General features: G+C 35.5%; 1 protein-coding gene across 1 annotated transcript in view; it reads left to right on the top strand.

Annotated features, from left to right (window-relative positions):
* Positions 1 to 13058, top strand: part of REV3L (REV3 like, DNA directed polymerase zeta catalytic subunit) — a 184669-nt gene that overhangs the window by 108368 nt on the left and 63243 nt on the right. Inside the window, exons 14-16 of the mRNA XM_065888547.1 lie at positions 2925 to 3838; positions 5891 to 5970; positions 7299 to 7424. Coding sequence (XP_065744619.1) covers positions 2925 to 3838; positions 5891 to 5970; positions 7299 to 7424 — 1120 coding nt within the window. The remainder of the gene's footprint in view (positions 1 to 2924; positions 3839 to 5890; positions 5971 to 7298; positions 7425 to 13058) is intronic.

The raw sequence follows: 13058 nt of genomic DNA on the forward strand, positions 1-13058 counted from the left end.
TAAAATGGTAAACTTTCATAATTTTAAAAACTTCATTTTTAAAAAGTGTTTGAAAATAAGCATACATATGTTTTAAATACTCTTATGATATATCTCTAAATGAAGATTATTTTAAGTTGTTTCTATTATATACCGCTCTCTTTTCATGTTGCCAACATCTTCAATCATATTGTTACTATTGTTAGTTTGTATAGTTATTAGGGGTGCAATATGGATTTTGGTTCCCCTTATCTCTTCTTTCAAGAATCTTTTCAGAGAAGTGGTAAACAGAGAGACAGATGCACACACACACACACACACACACACACACACGGCCAATAGCAAAATCTGAAGGAATAACAGCACTGGCCTATTTGTAAACCAGTAGTTAAGTAGGTATCCTGTCCTGCCTGCTTCATCAAGATATAGAACATATCTGATAAGAGCTCAGTTGGGGAACATGGCTTAATCCAGGAAGTTTAAGTGATGGCTTTTGGTCCTGCCCCCGTGTCTTTGATCCCTTTTCCTAATCAGTTGCAGAGAGAGGCAGTTCATTTCAGACATCCAGTCAGAAGCAGAGAAGGATGGCTAGGACTGCTGAGGCAGACCCTGCTTAGTCTAAATGATGGAAAGAGATACGAAGTGCCAACTAAGGCAAGAGGCCACCCTGCATGTATGCACTGACCTTGAGCACCACCATGCTCCTGACCCTAGTGAAAGAGACAGTGAGTGCTGGGCTTTTTACCCAAAGATTGGCAGTAATTTCTGCAGGAGTCCATTTAAGAAAGGGGTGAGAAAAAGTCATCAGAAATATAGAGTAGAAGAAGTTCCCTCCTCTGAGGACTTGAAGTAAAGGGCAGAAAATACCTCCCCCTACCTTACACCCATACTTCCTAAAACATAGTTTTGCTGTTCTGTTTTGCCCAGTACCCACATGTGGCCTTTTAACATGAATGGAACTATTTCTTTTTATTTCACTGCCAGAATATATGAATATATAATCCTTAGACATTAGTTTCCATTATTTTGGAGGCTTTGACTTTACCAGTAATGATTATGGTATATTTTTTCATTGATCTATATTTTCTTCCTCAGCCTTACACATCTTTTTAATTCCCAGTTAATTTATCATGTGCTAGTCATTTACTCTGTGTTGCTATTAGTTGTTGTCCAACTTTGACACTTGTTTTGCAGCTGAAATAAAAGGATGATAGTCCTGATATTTGAAAAACAATCTTTTTTTAAAATTAAAAACAGTGTATTCACTGTAGAAAATTTAGGAAGTATAAAAGAAGAAATAAAAATTACACCATTTCTCTACCTAGTAACACCACTATTAATATTTTAATGTGTTTTCTTTTTTAAAGTATAGCTTTTATTTTGTTTTATGAAATGTTCTTACTGTAGTCACAATATTGCATTGAAATTGATTCACTTACCATTATAATGTAAACATTTTCTAAATTTGAGTCTGTTGAAGCATCATTTTAATGGCTTCATAATACTCTATCATGTGATTATTACTGGACAGAAAGGTTGCTCTCTGTTTTGCTACTATACATAATTATGTGATTAGTATCTTCTTCATAAAGCATTTCTTCTATTTTGGAATTTTTACTTACAGCTCTCGAAGTAGGATTACTGAAAAATTTAAGGCTCTTCATATATATTAATTACAACATGAGCTGTAGCAATTAGCATGCTGCTGACAGTATTCAAGAAACTGAACTTACCACACCTCAGCAATTTTTGCTATTTTTTACTTCATTATGATCTCTGTATTATTAATATTAGAATTGGGTATAGTCACATGACATGTGTGCTCATTTCCTTCAATAGCAATAATCCTGCTTCTAATTTTTCATAAAGCTGCAAGGTGGGTGTTGGGAAGGTGTTAGATCCTGATTATGGAGTTAAATAGTAGGGGCCAAAATCTTTCCATGTAAAGGGGAAAAGGAAATGTGGTAACTCTGGTGCTGTTCCTTCAGTTTCAATCAGAAAACAAGAATTCAGTTCATTGAATTTTATCTAGAGAATGACCAGGTCATTTGGGAAATCATGCCCTATGAGAAGTAACTGAAGAAACTAAGACTATCTTCATATCCATGAAAGAGATACCATGAAGAAGAAAAAGTAGAGTTATTTTATGTTGCTGCAGAAGGCAGAAATAGTACCACTGGATATGTTAGAGAAGGAGAGAGGTTTAGCTTAATATTTATAATAACTGTTGGAAACTAGACCATGTTACCTTTTAATTAGTGATTCCTCACATACACATACATTAGTAGCACTTAAATTATGTGGGCTCTGCCAACTCCTAAGTTCTTATGTTAGTATTAAACCTTGTCATGTAAAGGGAAGAAAGAATTATGGTAGTTTACCTCAACTGTGTATAATTTTTTGTAATATTTAAGGGAATTTGATAGGGTACAAAGATTTGTTTGAACTGACTGGCTTTGCTGAACTACTATGTACAGAGAGTAGAGAATGTAGAAAGAGGCTATAGATAAAATCCAGGGATATAGTCTCAGATGATAAACTCTTCCATTGTTTTTATCCTAATGTGGTGACAGTGGAAAATTATTTAAGATCAGTAGAGGAAAGGAATCTGATGAATTTGTACCATCTCCTTGAAGAAAAGAAGGCTTCATTGGACACTTCAGACAAAAACAAATACCTTCTTTCCCCGGTATTGATGATACCTTCTGAAGGAAGTTAATTTAGTAGTCATATACCTGTGAGGAAAAGCATATTGAGACTAAAGATAGAGTGTACCTGCATAAAATGTGTGTGTTGGAGGGGGTGGGTAGGGTGTGGAAAGGGAAGAAAGGTGGCATTTTTAAGACTCCAAAAGGAACTTTTAAAAATATCTAGGTTAAGGAGCTAAATATTTTGGTAATTGCTCTTTGAGGCAAAACAGTTGTTCTAAAATATATTGTTTATAGGGAGATCGGTGGACGGCTTCTCATGGTAGAAACACGACTTCCAAATGATCTGGCTGAGTTTGAGGGAGACTTTTCCTTGGAAGGACTTCGTCTATGGAAAACAGCATTCTCAGCAATGACTCAAAATCCAAGACCTGGGTCACCCCCTCACAACGGCCAACCAATTGTCAATAAAGGGTCAAGTAATAGCCATAAAATGGTTGAAGATAAAAAAATTGTGATTATGCCTTGCAAATGTGCCCCAAGTCGACAACTGGTTCAAGCATGGCTTCAAGCCAAAGAAGAATATGAACGTTCCAAGAAACTGTCTAAAAAGGAGCTAACTGGAGTTGTAAAATCTGATGACAACTTCAGCTCCTCAGTTAATCCAGATGACAAACCTGTAGTGCCTCCAAAAATGGATACAACTGCACACATACTCCCCACTACAGCACATACCAAGGAAGATGTTGATAATTCTCAGATTGCTTTACAAGCACCAACCACAGAATGCAGTCGAACTGCAAGTGAAAGTCAGACGCTGCCACCAGTTGCTTCTGCAGATGATGCTGAGAAAGAAGAGGATGATGATGATGACTATTGTGTTGGTTATAGCTCCCCTGATTCTCCAGTGATTCCCCCTTGGCAAGAAGCAACATCACCAGATTCCAAAACATTAAATGGAGGTGACAGACCCTCATCACTAGTAGAGGACCTACATTCTCTGACTATTGAGAACTTCTTAAAGCCTGTAAAAGATGGTATACAGAAAAGCCCCTGCAGTGAGCCTCAGGAACCTCTAGTGGTATCCCCAATTAATGTTAGGACAAGAACTGGGATATGTGAATCACTTTGCCTTCATAGTACACCAATCATACAGAGAAAACTTGCGGAAAGGCTTCCTGAGGCAACTGGCCTTAGCCCTTTGTCAACAGGTAAGTTTTACAAGTAACAGAAAGCCTCCATGAAGCTTTTTAATAGACTATGTAATGAAAATCAGAGCTTTTTAAATGAAATTTTAGCTCAGCTAATGAGAGATTATTGTTATTTTATCATGTCTTGGAAGGACATCATCACCTGGAAACTTTTTTATCTTTCTGCTGTGAAATATACTTACATCTACTTCCATCCTGTCTTCTTGCCTTCTCGGTAAAATATAGGAGCCCTCTCAGAAACCTTACCTTCTTCTCAACTTGATTTTTCCCATTGGCTTTGGTATATACCCAAATCTCTCCCACCCTTTGAAATAGAAAAAAAACCAAACACCTGCCTTGACCTTACATCTGCCGGCTTCTGGTCTTTTTTCTCTGCTTCTCTCCTTTAAAGCCAAATTTCTTAAAAGATTTCTCCAATTTGACAACTCTATTCCTTTACCTTCTACTCATTTCTCAACCCACTCCAAACTGCATTGTGCCCCCATCATCCCGCCAGTATGGCTCTTGTAAAGATTCTTTATAACCTTCAGGTAGCTAAAGCTAATGGATGTTTTTCAGTCTTCCTATCACATGCCCTCTAAGCAGCCATTGTCTTGCTGACCACACCTTCCTTCTTTGAGCTTCTTCTCCCCTTAGCTTTTCCCCTGCTCCTCTGTTTCTTCCTACTTGCTTTCCTTTGAAGCTTATCTCACATTCTCAGTTATTATCTGAATATTGGAGTTTATTAAGGCTTAGCCTTAAGCTTTCTCTATGTTCTTTCCCTGTATGACCTAATTCCTGCCCACAGGATTACTATAGATAACACAAATTTAAATTTCCAGTTCAGAACCCTCTTTTAAGCTCCAGAACACTATATCCAGCTGCCTTTGGCATTTCTACTTGAATGCTCAAAGCCACCACAAGGTCAGTATTTTTTTAACTTAATTTGTGATCTCACTGCATTCATTCACCATCAACCACATAGCACACTTTATGCACACACATACATGCCCGCACATTGAAAACCATTGGTCTTCTTTCATTTTTCCTTATTTCAATGAATAGTACCACCATTTCTCTGTCACTGAGTTACACAGGTCAGAAACAAGGGATTTATTTATAATACTCACCTGATTGCCTCACTGCCCATCCTGTGGTTTCCACACTTCTTTGTTTCCTAAATTACCCAGATCTCTCTACCTCTGTCTCTGCCACTACCAAGCCCTCGTCTCTCACCTGGGCTTCTACCCTAGCTTTCTTATTCACCCTTAACCAGTCTCCAGGTTTTTTTGCTCAGTAATCAGGGAAAATCCACACTCTGTTCCTAGTTAATTCCTACTCTTTCTTATGATTTTAGCTCAAAAAAGCCTTCCTAATCTCCCTGGCTAAAAATTACCAATTATATTCCCCTTTGTTGTACTTACCCCAGTTATAATTTTATTTTTCTGTGTGTATTGATATTTGATGAATGTCTGATTTTCTCTCTAGACCCCACAAGGGTAGATACTGTCTTTTCCTCATCATCATAAATACTTGATAAATCAGTGAATAAATGGATTAAGTGATTCCCTAGGATAATAACTTAGGTATAAAAATCAATAATTAAAATCTAAATGTTATTATTTAATACAAATTTTAAAAGTTAGTGTGGGGGGCTTCCCTGGTGGCGCAGTGGTTGAGAGTCCGCCTGCCGATGCAGGGGACACGGGTTCGTGCCCCGGTCTGGGAAGATCCCACATGCCGCGGAGCGGCTGGGCCCGTGAGCCATGGCCGCTTGGCCTGAGCGTCCGGAGCCTGTGCTCCGCAACGGGAGAGGCCACAGCAGTGAGAGGCCCGTGTACAGCAAAAAAAAAAAAAAAAAAAAAAAAAAAAAAAAAAAGTTAGTGTGGGGAACCCAGGTTTGAATTAGTTTCATTTTTAAATTATGAGGTCTTTGTGAGGAATTTATAGGACAGTACTCATGAACGGTACCTAAGAGTTTGGAAAAACAACAACAACAAGAAAACAAACAAAAAACCCCACAGAAGCAGGCAATTTTGATATGCATGTTAAATATAAAATTTCTTTCTACAGAACCCAAAACCCAGAAATTGAGTCATAAGAAAGGAAGTAACACTGACGCTTTTAGAAGAGTACTCTTAACACAAGCAAAGGTAACTATGCTAAACATATTTAAAGATCAGTGGATAAGATCCATTCTTATTCTTAGATTTCAGTTAGATAATTGATAACTTTGTGTCTCAATTTTTTAATTTATTATATTTTTGCATCATTTTATTTACATATCTTTGAGACAACAAGAAATTGCCTAATTTTTTTTAAAGTTTTTTTTGTTGTTGGGATCTAAAAGATTCTTATATGTAAATACAAATATTACAGAGAAAGTGAATATGATAGCCAAAATGTGGATTATGAGGATACAAATACATTAACTGATTACTGGCAAAATCAGAACAATCCAATGACAGCAGAGCTCAAGTAAGTGATTTTTGATCCCACCAAAAATATATCCTTTTTCTTGGTTTATTACTTTTTTCTCAAATATAACATTATTGATTTTTCAGTTCATTTTACTAAGTAGCAAAGGAAAGCAACATTATTTACTACTGAAACTCTGAAAAATCATAAATGTCTTTATTCAAATACTAAAAATTGTGGTAATACTTAACCTGGAAATATATGGTTATGTGAAAAAAGTATCCATTAGACATGTATCCTTAGAAATATATGATAGTGATCACTTCTGTATTGGTCACTTCTCATAAATATCATTAACTACATAAAATATATTTTCGTATTTTTATTTTGAGATTACAAATGCTTTTTAAAACTTTCATTTTTAAATCAGTATTATTGAATTACAAGTCATATATATTAAAAACAAGTACGAGTGTATTGTGAACATAAATCAACACTTTGGGGAAAATCGTTAATGGATGTGGAAATCAGAAAAAAATATTTTTTTAAAAAATAGATTCTATTCTTTCTCACCCCTTGAAAATTACTTATGCTTTAGTTTATCTTTCAGATACATGTTGTATTAGGGTAAAATAAAAACCCACAATTTCAAATCTTCTTTAAACTTTAGCCAAACTAGTTGCAAATACATTGCTTGCTTGCTTGCTTGCTTGTCATACTTCCAAGAAAGGTCAAGATAAATGTCCTTGTGGTAAAATGTCAACTCTCTACAAGACTATTATTTTCAATATTTTGGGTTTGTAAACTCAAAAATCAATTTATGGTTGGCTTACAGATTATATCAGATATTTCTACATATATACAGTTCTAGTATCTTGAATTACTAGCCTGAAAAAAAATGCTAATAAAATACTTAAGTTTCTTCTTAGATCTAAAGAGATGATGCTAGTTTATTGTGTATTACTAAGTACATAAAGTATGTTGTCTAAGCAGAAATAAGTAATCAAAAGAAAGGAAATAATTGCTTATTTATCTTTTTCTGGCTCTGTGTTTTTTTTAATAGAATCAATGTGCAGCAGTAAATACTCCAAAGAAAGACACTTCCCAGATTGATGGACCATCTTTAAACAATACTTATGGTTTCAAAGTCAGCATACAAAACTTACAGGAGGCAAAAGCTTTACATGAGGTAAAACGGTAACAGTAAGGACACATGCACTTTAACTCTTACGTTTTATTCTATGGTACAAGTATAGAAATTTTTTACTGACAGAGGAATACATTGAATTCTATACCTGTTAATCTTCATTTTGTTCTTATTATCCTTTCTATTTTATATATTTATATAAAACAGAGAAACTTTAAAACTAGTCATCAGTTATTGAGACTGCTTTGTGGTTTCACAATTTTCACAAAGCTTATACCTGAAATTTAAAAAGAAGCTAAAATTAGAAAAGGTTTTTTAGCTATTGGAAACTGTGTATGTTACTCTGGGATTATATTATATCCCATCCCAAATGTGATGTCTACTTGTGTTTTCTATTTGGTTGGCTCAGTGGATTAGTGCTTGCTACAGTTCATTTGTTCGCATAATCTTTATAACCCAGTTACCTTCACAGCACAGACTGTATGCAAAGACTTGGAAGCTATCTTGTAAAAATGCACATTCTCACTGGAGAATATGTATGAATGGTTCACTGTAAATTTATGTGTATTAAAGAAAACACAACAGTAACATATGTGACTGGCAATGAGGTGAAAATTAGAATATATTTTAGTTGTTTATACCTGCCCTGTCAGTATGGTAGCCACTAGCTATGTGGCTATTGAGAATTTTAAATTTGGCTTAGACATCTAGGAATGGAATTTTAAATTTCGTTTAATTTTAACTAATTTGTTTCCATTAAAAATTTTGCAACCTCATCAAGATATGCTATAAATGTAAAATGCATACTGCTTTCAAAGACTTAATAGGAAAATAGAATATAAAGTACCTTATCAGTAATTTTTTATATTGATTACATGTTGAAAGGGTAGTTTTTGATGTATTGGATTAAATGAAAATATTTTAAAATTAATTTAACCTATTTTTACCATTTTTTAATGTGACAACTAGAAAATTTTAAATTATGTATGTGACTTTCATGATATTTCTTTTGGTCAGTGCTGGTTTATACAGTCGTTTTATGTTTTTGCCCTTATAGCAGAGAATTTGATTCTTTTGTTGGTTTTTTGGTCTCAAGTCAGTTCTGTCTTCTAAGAATTGGATGAATAGACTAAGAGGAAAATTTAAATATTGTCCTCATTTTTACCCTAAATTTGAACTAAGAATTGTATTTTTGAGAATTAGATTGGAACATAGTCTAACTCCCTAATTGTTTATTTGTACATTTTTTCATTCAACAGCATTCATTCAGTTCCTGTTTTATACCTGTCCTTGTACTCTCCCCTGAAGCCCAGATAAATTAAGTAACAGACTCAGGAATATTTATCTTATCAAGTACACACCCGAAATTCGAAATTTAAAATACTTTGTTAAAAAATATTTATTAAAGCAAATTTGATAGACCTTAACAAAAAGACTTGTTACATTTGATTTTTTGTTATTATTTGAAAAAAATATTTTTCTTCCAGTACTGTTATTTTATTCTACGTAACCCTCTTTCAGAATCCTGGGCCTTCTTGAAGTTAAAATCACTTTGGGGGTCCAGCAGGTTGCTCATAGCTTCCCATCACATGCTTCCTTCATCTCAAGGCACACTCCAAATAGCCACCTGGTGGTCAAATAGGGATTGAACCAAAAAAACATCTACTATACTCTATTCCGTTTTCTACAAAATTGTGCTCACAGCATTTTTTCCTGTTTCCCATTACCCTGGGCTAATCTCTCTCTTCTGCATATAAATACTCAATTCAGAAGAGAAAATTTGCAATCGTTGCCCTTTCTTTTTTTTTTTCAACGTCTTTATTGGAGTATAATTGCTTTACAATGTTGTGTTAGTTTCTGCTGTATAAAAAAGTGAATCAGCTATATGCATACGTATATCCCCATATCCCCTCCATCTTGCGTTTCCCTCCCACTCTCTTTATCCCACCCCTCTAGGTGGTTGCAAAGCAGAGCTAATCTCCCTGTGCTATGCAACTGCTTCCCACTAGCTATCTATTTTACATTTGGTAGTGTATAGATGTCTTAGTTACTCTCTCACTTTGCCCCAGCTTACTTCCCCCTCCTTGTGTCCTGAAGTCCATTCTCTACATCTGTGTCTTGATTCTTGTCCTGCCCCTAGGTTCTTCAGAACCATTTTTTTTTTTTAGATTCCATATATATGTGTTAGCATACGGTATTTGTTTTTCTCTTTCTGACTTACTTCACTCTGTGTGACAGACTCTAGGTCCATCTACCTCATTACAAATAACTCAGTTTCGTTTCTTTCTATGGCTGAGTAATATTCCATTGTATATATGTGCCACATCTTCTTTATCCATTCATCTGTCAGTGGACACTTAGGTTGCTTCCATGTCCTGGCTGTTGTAAATAGTGCTGCAGTGAACATTGTGGTACATGACTCTTTGAATTATGGTTTTCTCAGGGTATATGCCCAATAGTGGGATTGCTGGGTTATATGGTAGTTCTAATTTTAGGTTTTTTTTTAGTTGTTTTTTTTTGTGGTACACAGGCCTCTCACTGTTGTGGCCTCTCCCGTTGCGGAGTGTAGGCTCAGCGGCCATGGCTCACGGGCCCAGCCGCTCCGCAGCATGTGGGATCTTCCCGGACTGGGGCACAAACCCATGTCCCCTGCATTGGCAGGCGGACCCTCAACCACTGCACCACCAGGGAAGCCCTATTTTTAGTTTTTTAAGGAACCTCCATACTGTTCTCCATAGTGGCTGTATCAATTTACATTCCCACCAACAGTGAAAGAGGGTTCCCTTTTCTCCACACCCTGTCCAGCATTTATTGTTTGTAGAATTTTTGATGATGGCCATTCTGACCTGTATGTGGTGATACCTCACTGTAGTTTTGATTTGCATTTCTCTAATGATTAATGATATTGAGCATCTTTTCATGTGTTTGTTGGCAATCTGTATATCTTCTTTGGAGAAATGTCTATTTAGGTCTTCTGCCCATTTTTGGATTGGGTTGTTTGTTTCTTTGATATTGAGCTACATAAGCTGCTTGTATGCTTTGGAGATTAATCCTTTGTCAGTTGCTTCATTTGCAAATATTTTCTCCCATTCTGAGGGTTGTTCCTTTGCTATGCAAAAGCTTTTAGTTTCATTAGGTCCCATTTGTTTATTTTTATTTCCATTTCTCTAGGAGGTGGGTCAAAAAGGATCTTGCTGTGATTTATGTCATAGAGTGTTCTGCCTGTGTTTTCCTCTAAGAGTTTTATAGTATCTGGCCTTACCTTTAGGTCTTTAATCCATTTTGAGTTTATTTTTGTGTATAGTGTTAGGAAGTGTTCTAATTTCATTCTTTTACATGTAGCTGTCCAGTTTTCCCAGCAGCACTTATTGAAGAGGATGTCTTTTCTCCATTGTATACTTTTGCCTCCTTTATCAAAGATAAGGTGATCATATGTGTGTGGGTTTATCTCTGGGCTTGCTATCCTGTTCCATTGATCTATACTTCTGTTTTTGTTCCAGTACCATACTGTCTTGATTACTGTAGCTTTGTAGTATAGTCTGAAGTCCAGGAGCCTGATTCCTCCAGCTCTGTTTTTCTTTCTCAAGATTGCTTTGGCTATTTGGGGTCTTTTGTGTTTCCATACAAATTGTGCAATTTTTTGTTCTAGTTCTGTGAAAAATGCCAGTGGTAGTTTGATAGGAATTGCACTGAATCTGTAGATTGCTTTGGGTAGTAGAGTCATTTTCACAATGTTGATTCTTCCAATCCAGGAATACAGTATATCTCTCCATCTGTTTGTATCATCTTTAATTTCTCTCATCATTGTCTTATAGTTTTCTGCATACAGGTCTTTTGTCTCCTTAGGTAAGTTTATTCCTAGGTATTTTTTTCTTTTTGTTGCAACAGTAAATGGGAGTGTTTCCTTAATTTCTCTTTCAGATTTTTCATCATTAGTGTATAGGAATGAAAGAGATTTCTGTGCATTAATTTTGTATCCCGCTATTCTACCAAATTCATTGATTAGCTTTAGTAGTTTTCTGGTAGCATCTTTAGGATTCTCTGTGTGTAGTATCATGTCATCTGCAAACAGTGACAGTTTTACTTCTTCTTTTCCAATTTGTATTCCTTTTATTTCTTTTTCTTCTCTGATTGCCGTGGCTACAACTTCCAAAACTATGTTGAATAATAGTCATGAGAGTGAGCAACCTTGCCTTGTTCCTGATCTTAGAGGAAATGGTTTCAGTTTTTCACCATTGAGAACAATGTTGGCTGTGGGTTTGTCATATATGGTCTTTATTATGTTGCAGTAGGTTCCCTCTATGCCTACTTTCTGGAGAGTTTTTATCATAAACGGGTGTTGAATTTTGTCAAAAGCTTTTTCTGCATCAATTGAGATGGTCATATGGTTTTTCTCCTTCAGTTTGTTAATATGGTGTATCACATTGATTGATTTGCATATATTAGAGAATCCTTCATTCGTGGGATAAACCCCATTGATCATGGTGTATGATCCTTTTAATGTGCTGTTGGATTCTGTTTGCTAGTATTTTGTTGAGGATTTTTGCATCTATGTTCATCAGTGATATTGGCCTGTAGTTTTCTTTCTTTGTGACATCCTTGTCTGTTTTTGGTATCAGGGTGATGGTGGCCTCGTAGAATGAGTTTGGGAGTGTTCCTCCCTCTGCTATATTTTGGAAGGGTTTGAGAAGGATGGGTGTTAGCTCTTCTCTAAATGTTTGATGGAATTCGCCTGTGAAGCTATCTGGTCCTGGGCTTTTGTTTGTTGGAAGATTTTTAATCACAGTTTCAATTTCAGTGCTTGTCATTTGTTAATATTTTCTATTTCTTCCCGGTTCAGTCTTGGAAGGTTGTGCTTTTCTACGAATTTGTCCATTTCTTCCAGGTTGTCCATTTTATTGGCCTATAGTTGCTTGTAGAAGTCTCTCATGATCCTTTGTATTTCTGCAGTGTAATTTGTTACCTCTCCTTTTTCATTTCTAATTCTATTGATCTGAGTCTTCTTCCTTTTTTTCTGGATGAGTCTGGCTAATGGTTTATCAACTTTGTTTATCTTCTCAAAGAACCAGCTTTTAGTTTTATTGATCTTTGCTGTTGTTTCCTTCATTTCTTTTTCATTTATTTCTTATTTCTGATCTGATCTTTATGATTTCTTTCCTTCTGCTAACTTTGGGGTTTTTTTGTTCTTCTTTCCCTAATTCCTCTAGGTGTAAGTTTATATAGTTTATTTGAGATTTTTCTTGTTTCTTGAGGTAGCATTGTATGCTATAAACTTCCCTCTTAGAACTGCTTTTACTTCATCCCATAGGTTTTGGTTCGTTGTGCTTTCATTGTCATTTGTTTCTAGGTATTTTTTGATTTCTTCAGTGATCTCTTGGTTAATTAGTAGTGTATTGTTTAGCCTCCATGTGTTTGTATTTTTTTTACAGTTTTTTTCCTGTAACTGATATCTAGTCGCATAGCGTTGTGGTCAGAAAAGATACTTGATACAATTTCAGTTTTCTTAAATTTACCTAAGCTTGATTTGTGACCCGAGATGTGGTCTATCCTGGAGAATGTTCCATGAGCACTTGATAAGAAAGTGTATTCTGTTGATTTTGGATGGAATGTCCTATAAATATCAGTTGAGTCCATCTTAATGTGTCATTTAAAACTTGTGTTTCCTTATTCATTTTC

Source organism: Phocoena phocoena, chromosome 12 (genome assembly GCF_963924675.1).
Source record: "Phocoena phocoena chromosome 12, mPhoPho1.1, whole genome shotgun sequence".
Taxonomy (NCBI): Eukaryota; Metazoa; Chordata; class Mammalia; order Artiodactyla; family Phocoenidae; genus Phocoena; species Phocoena phocoena.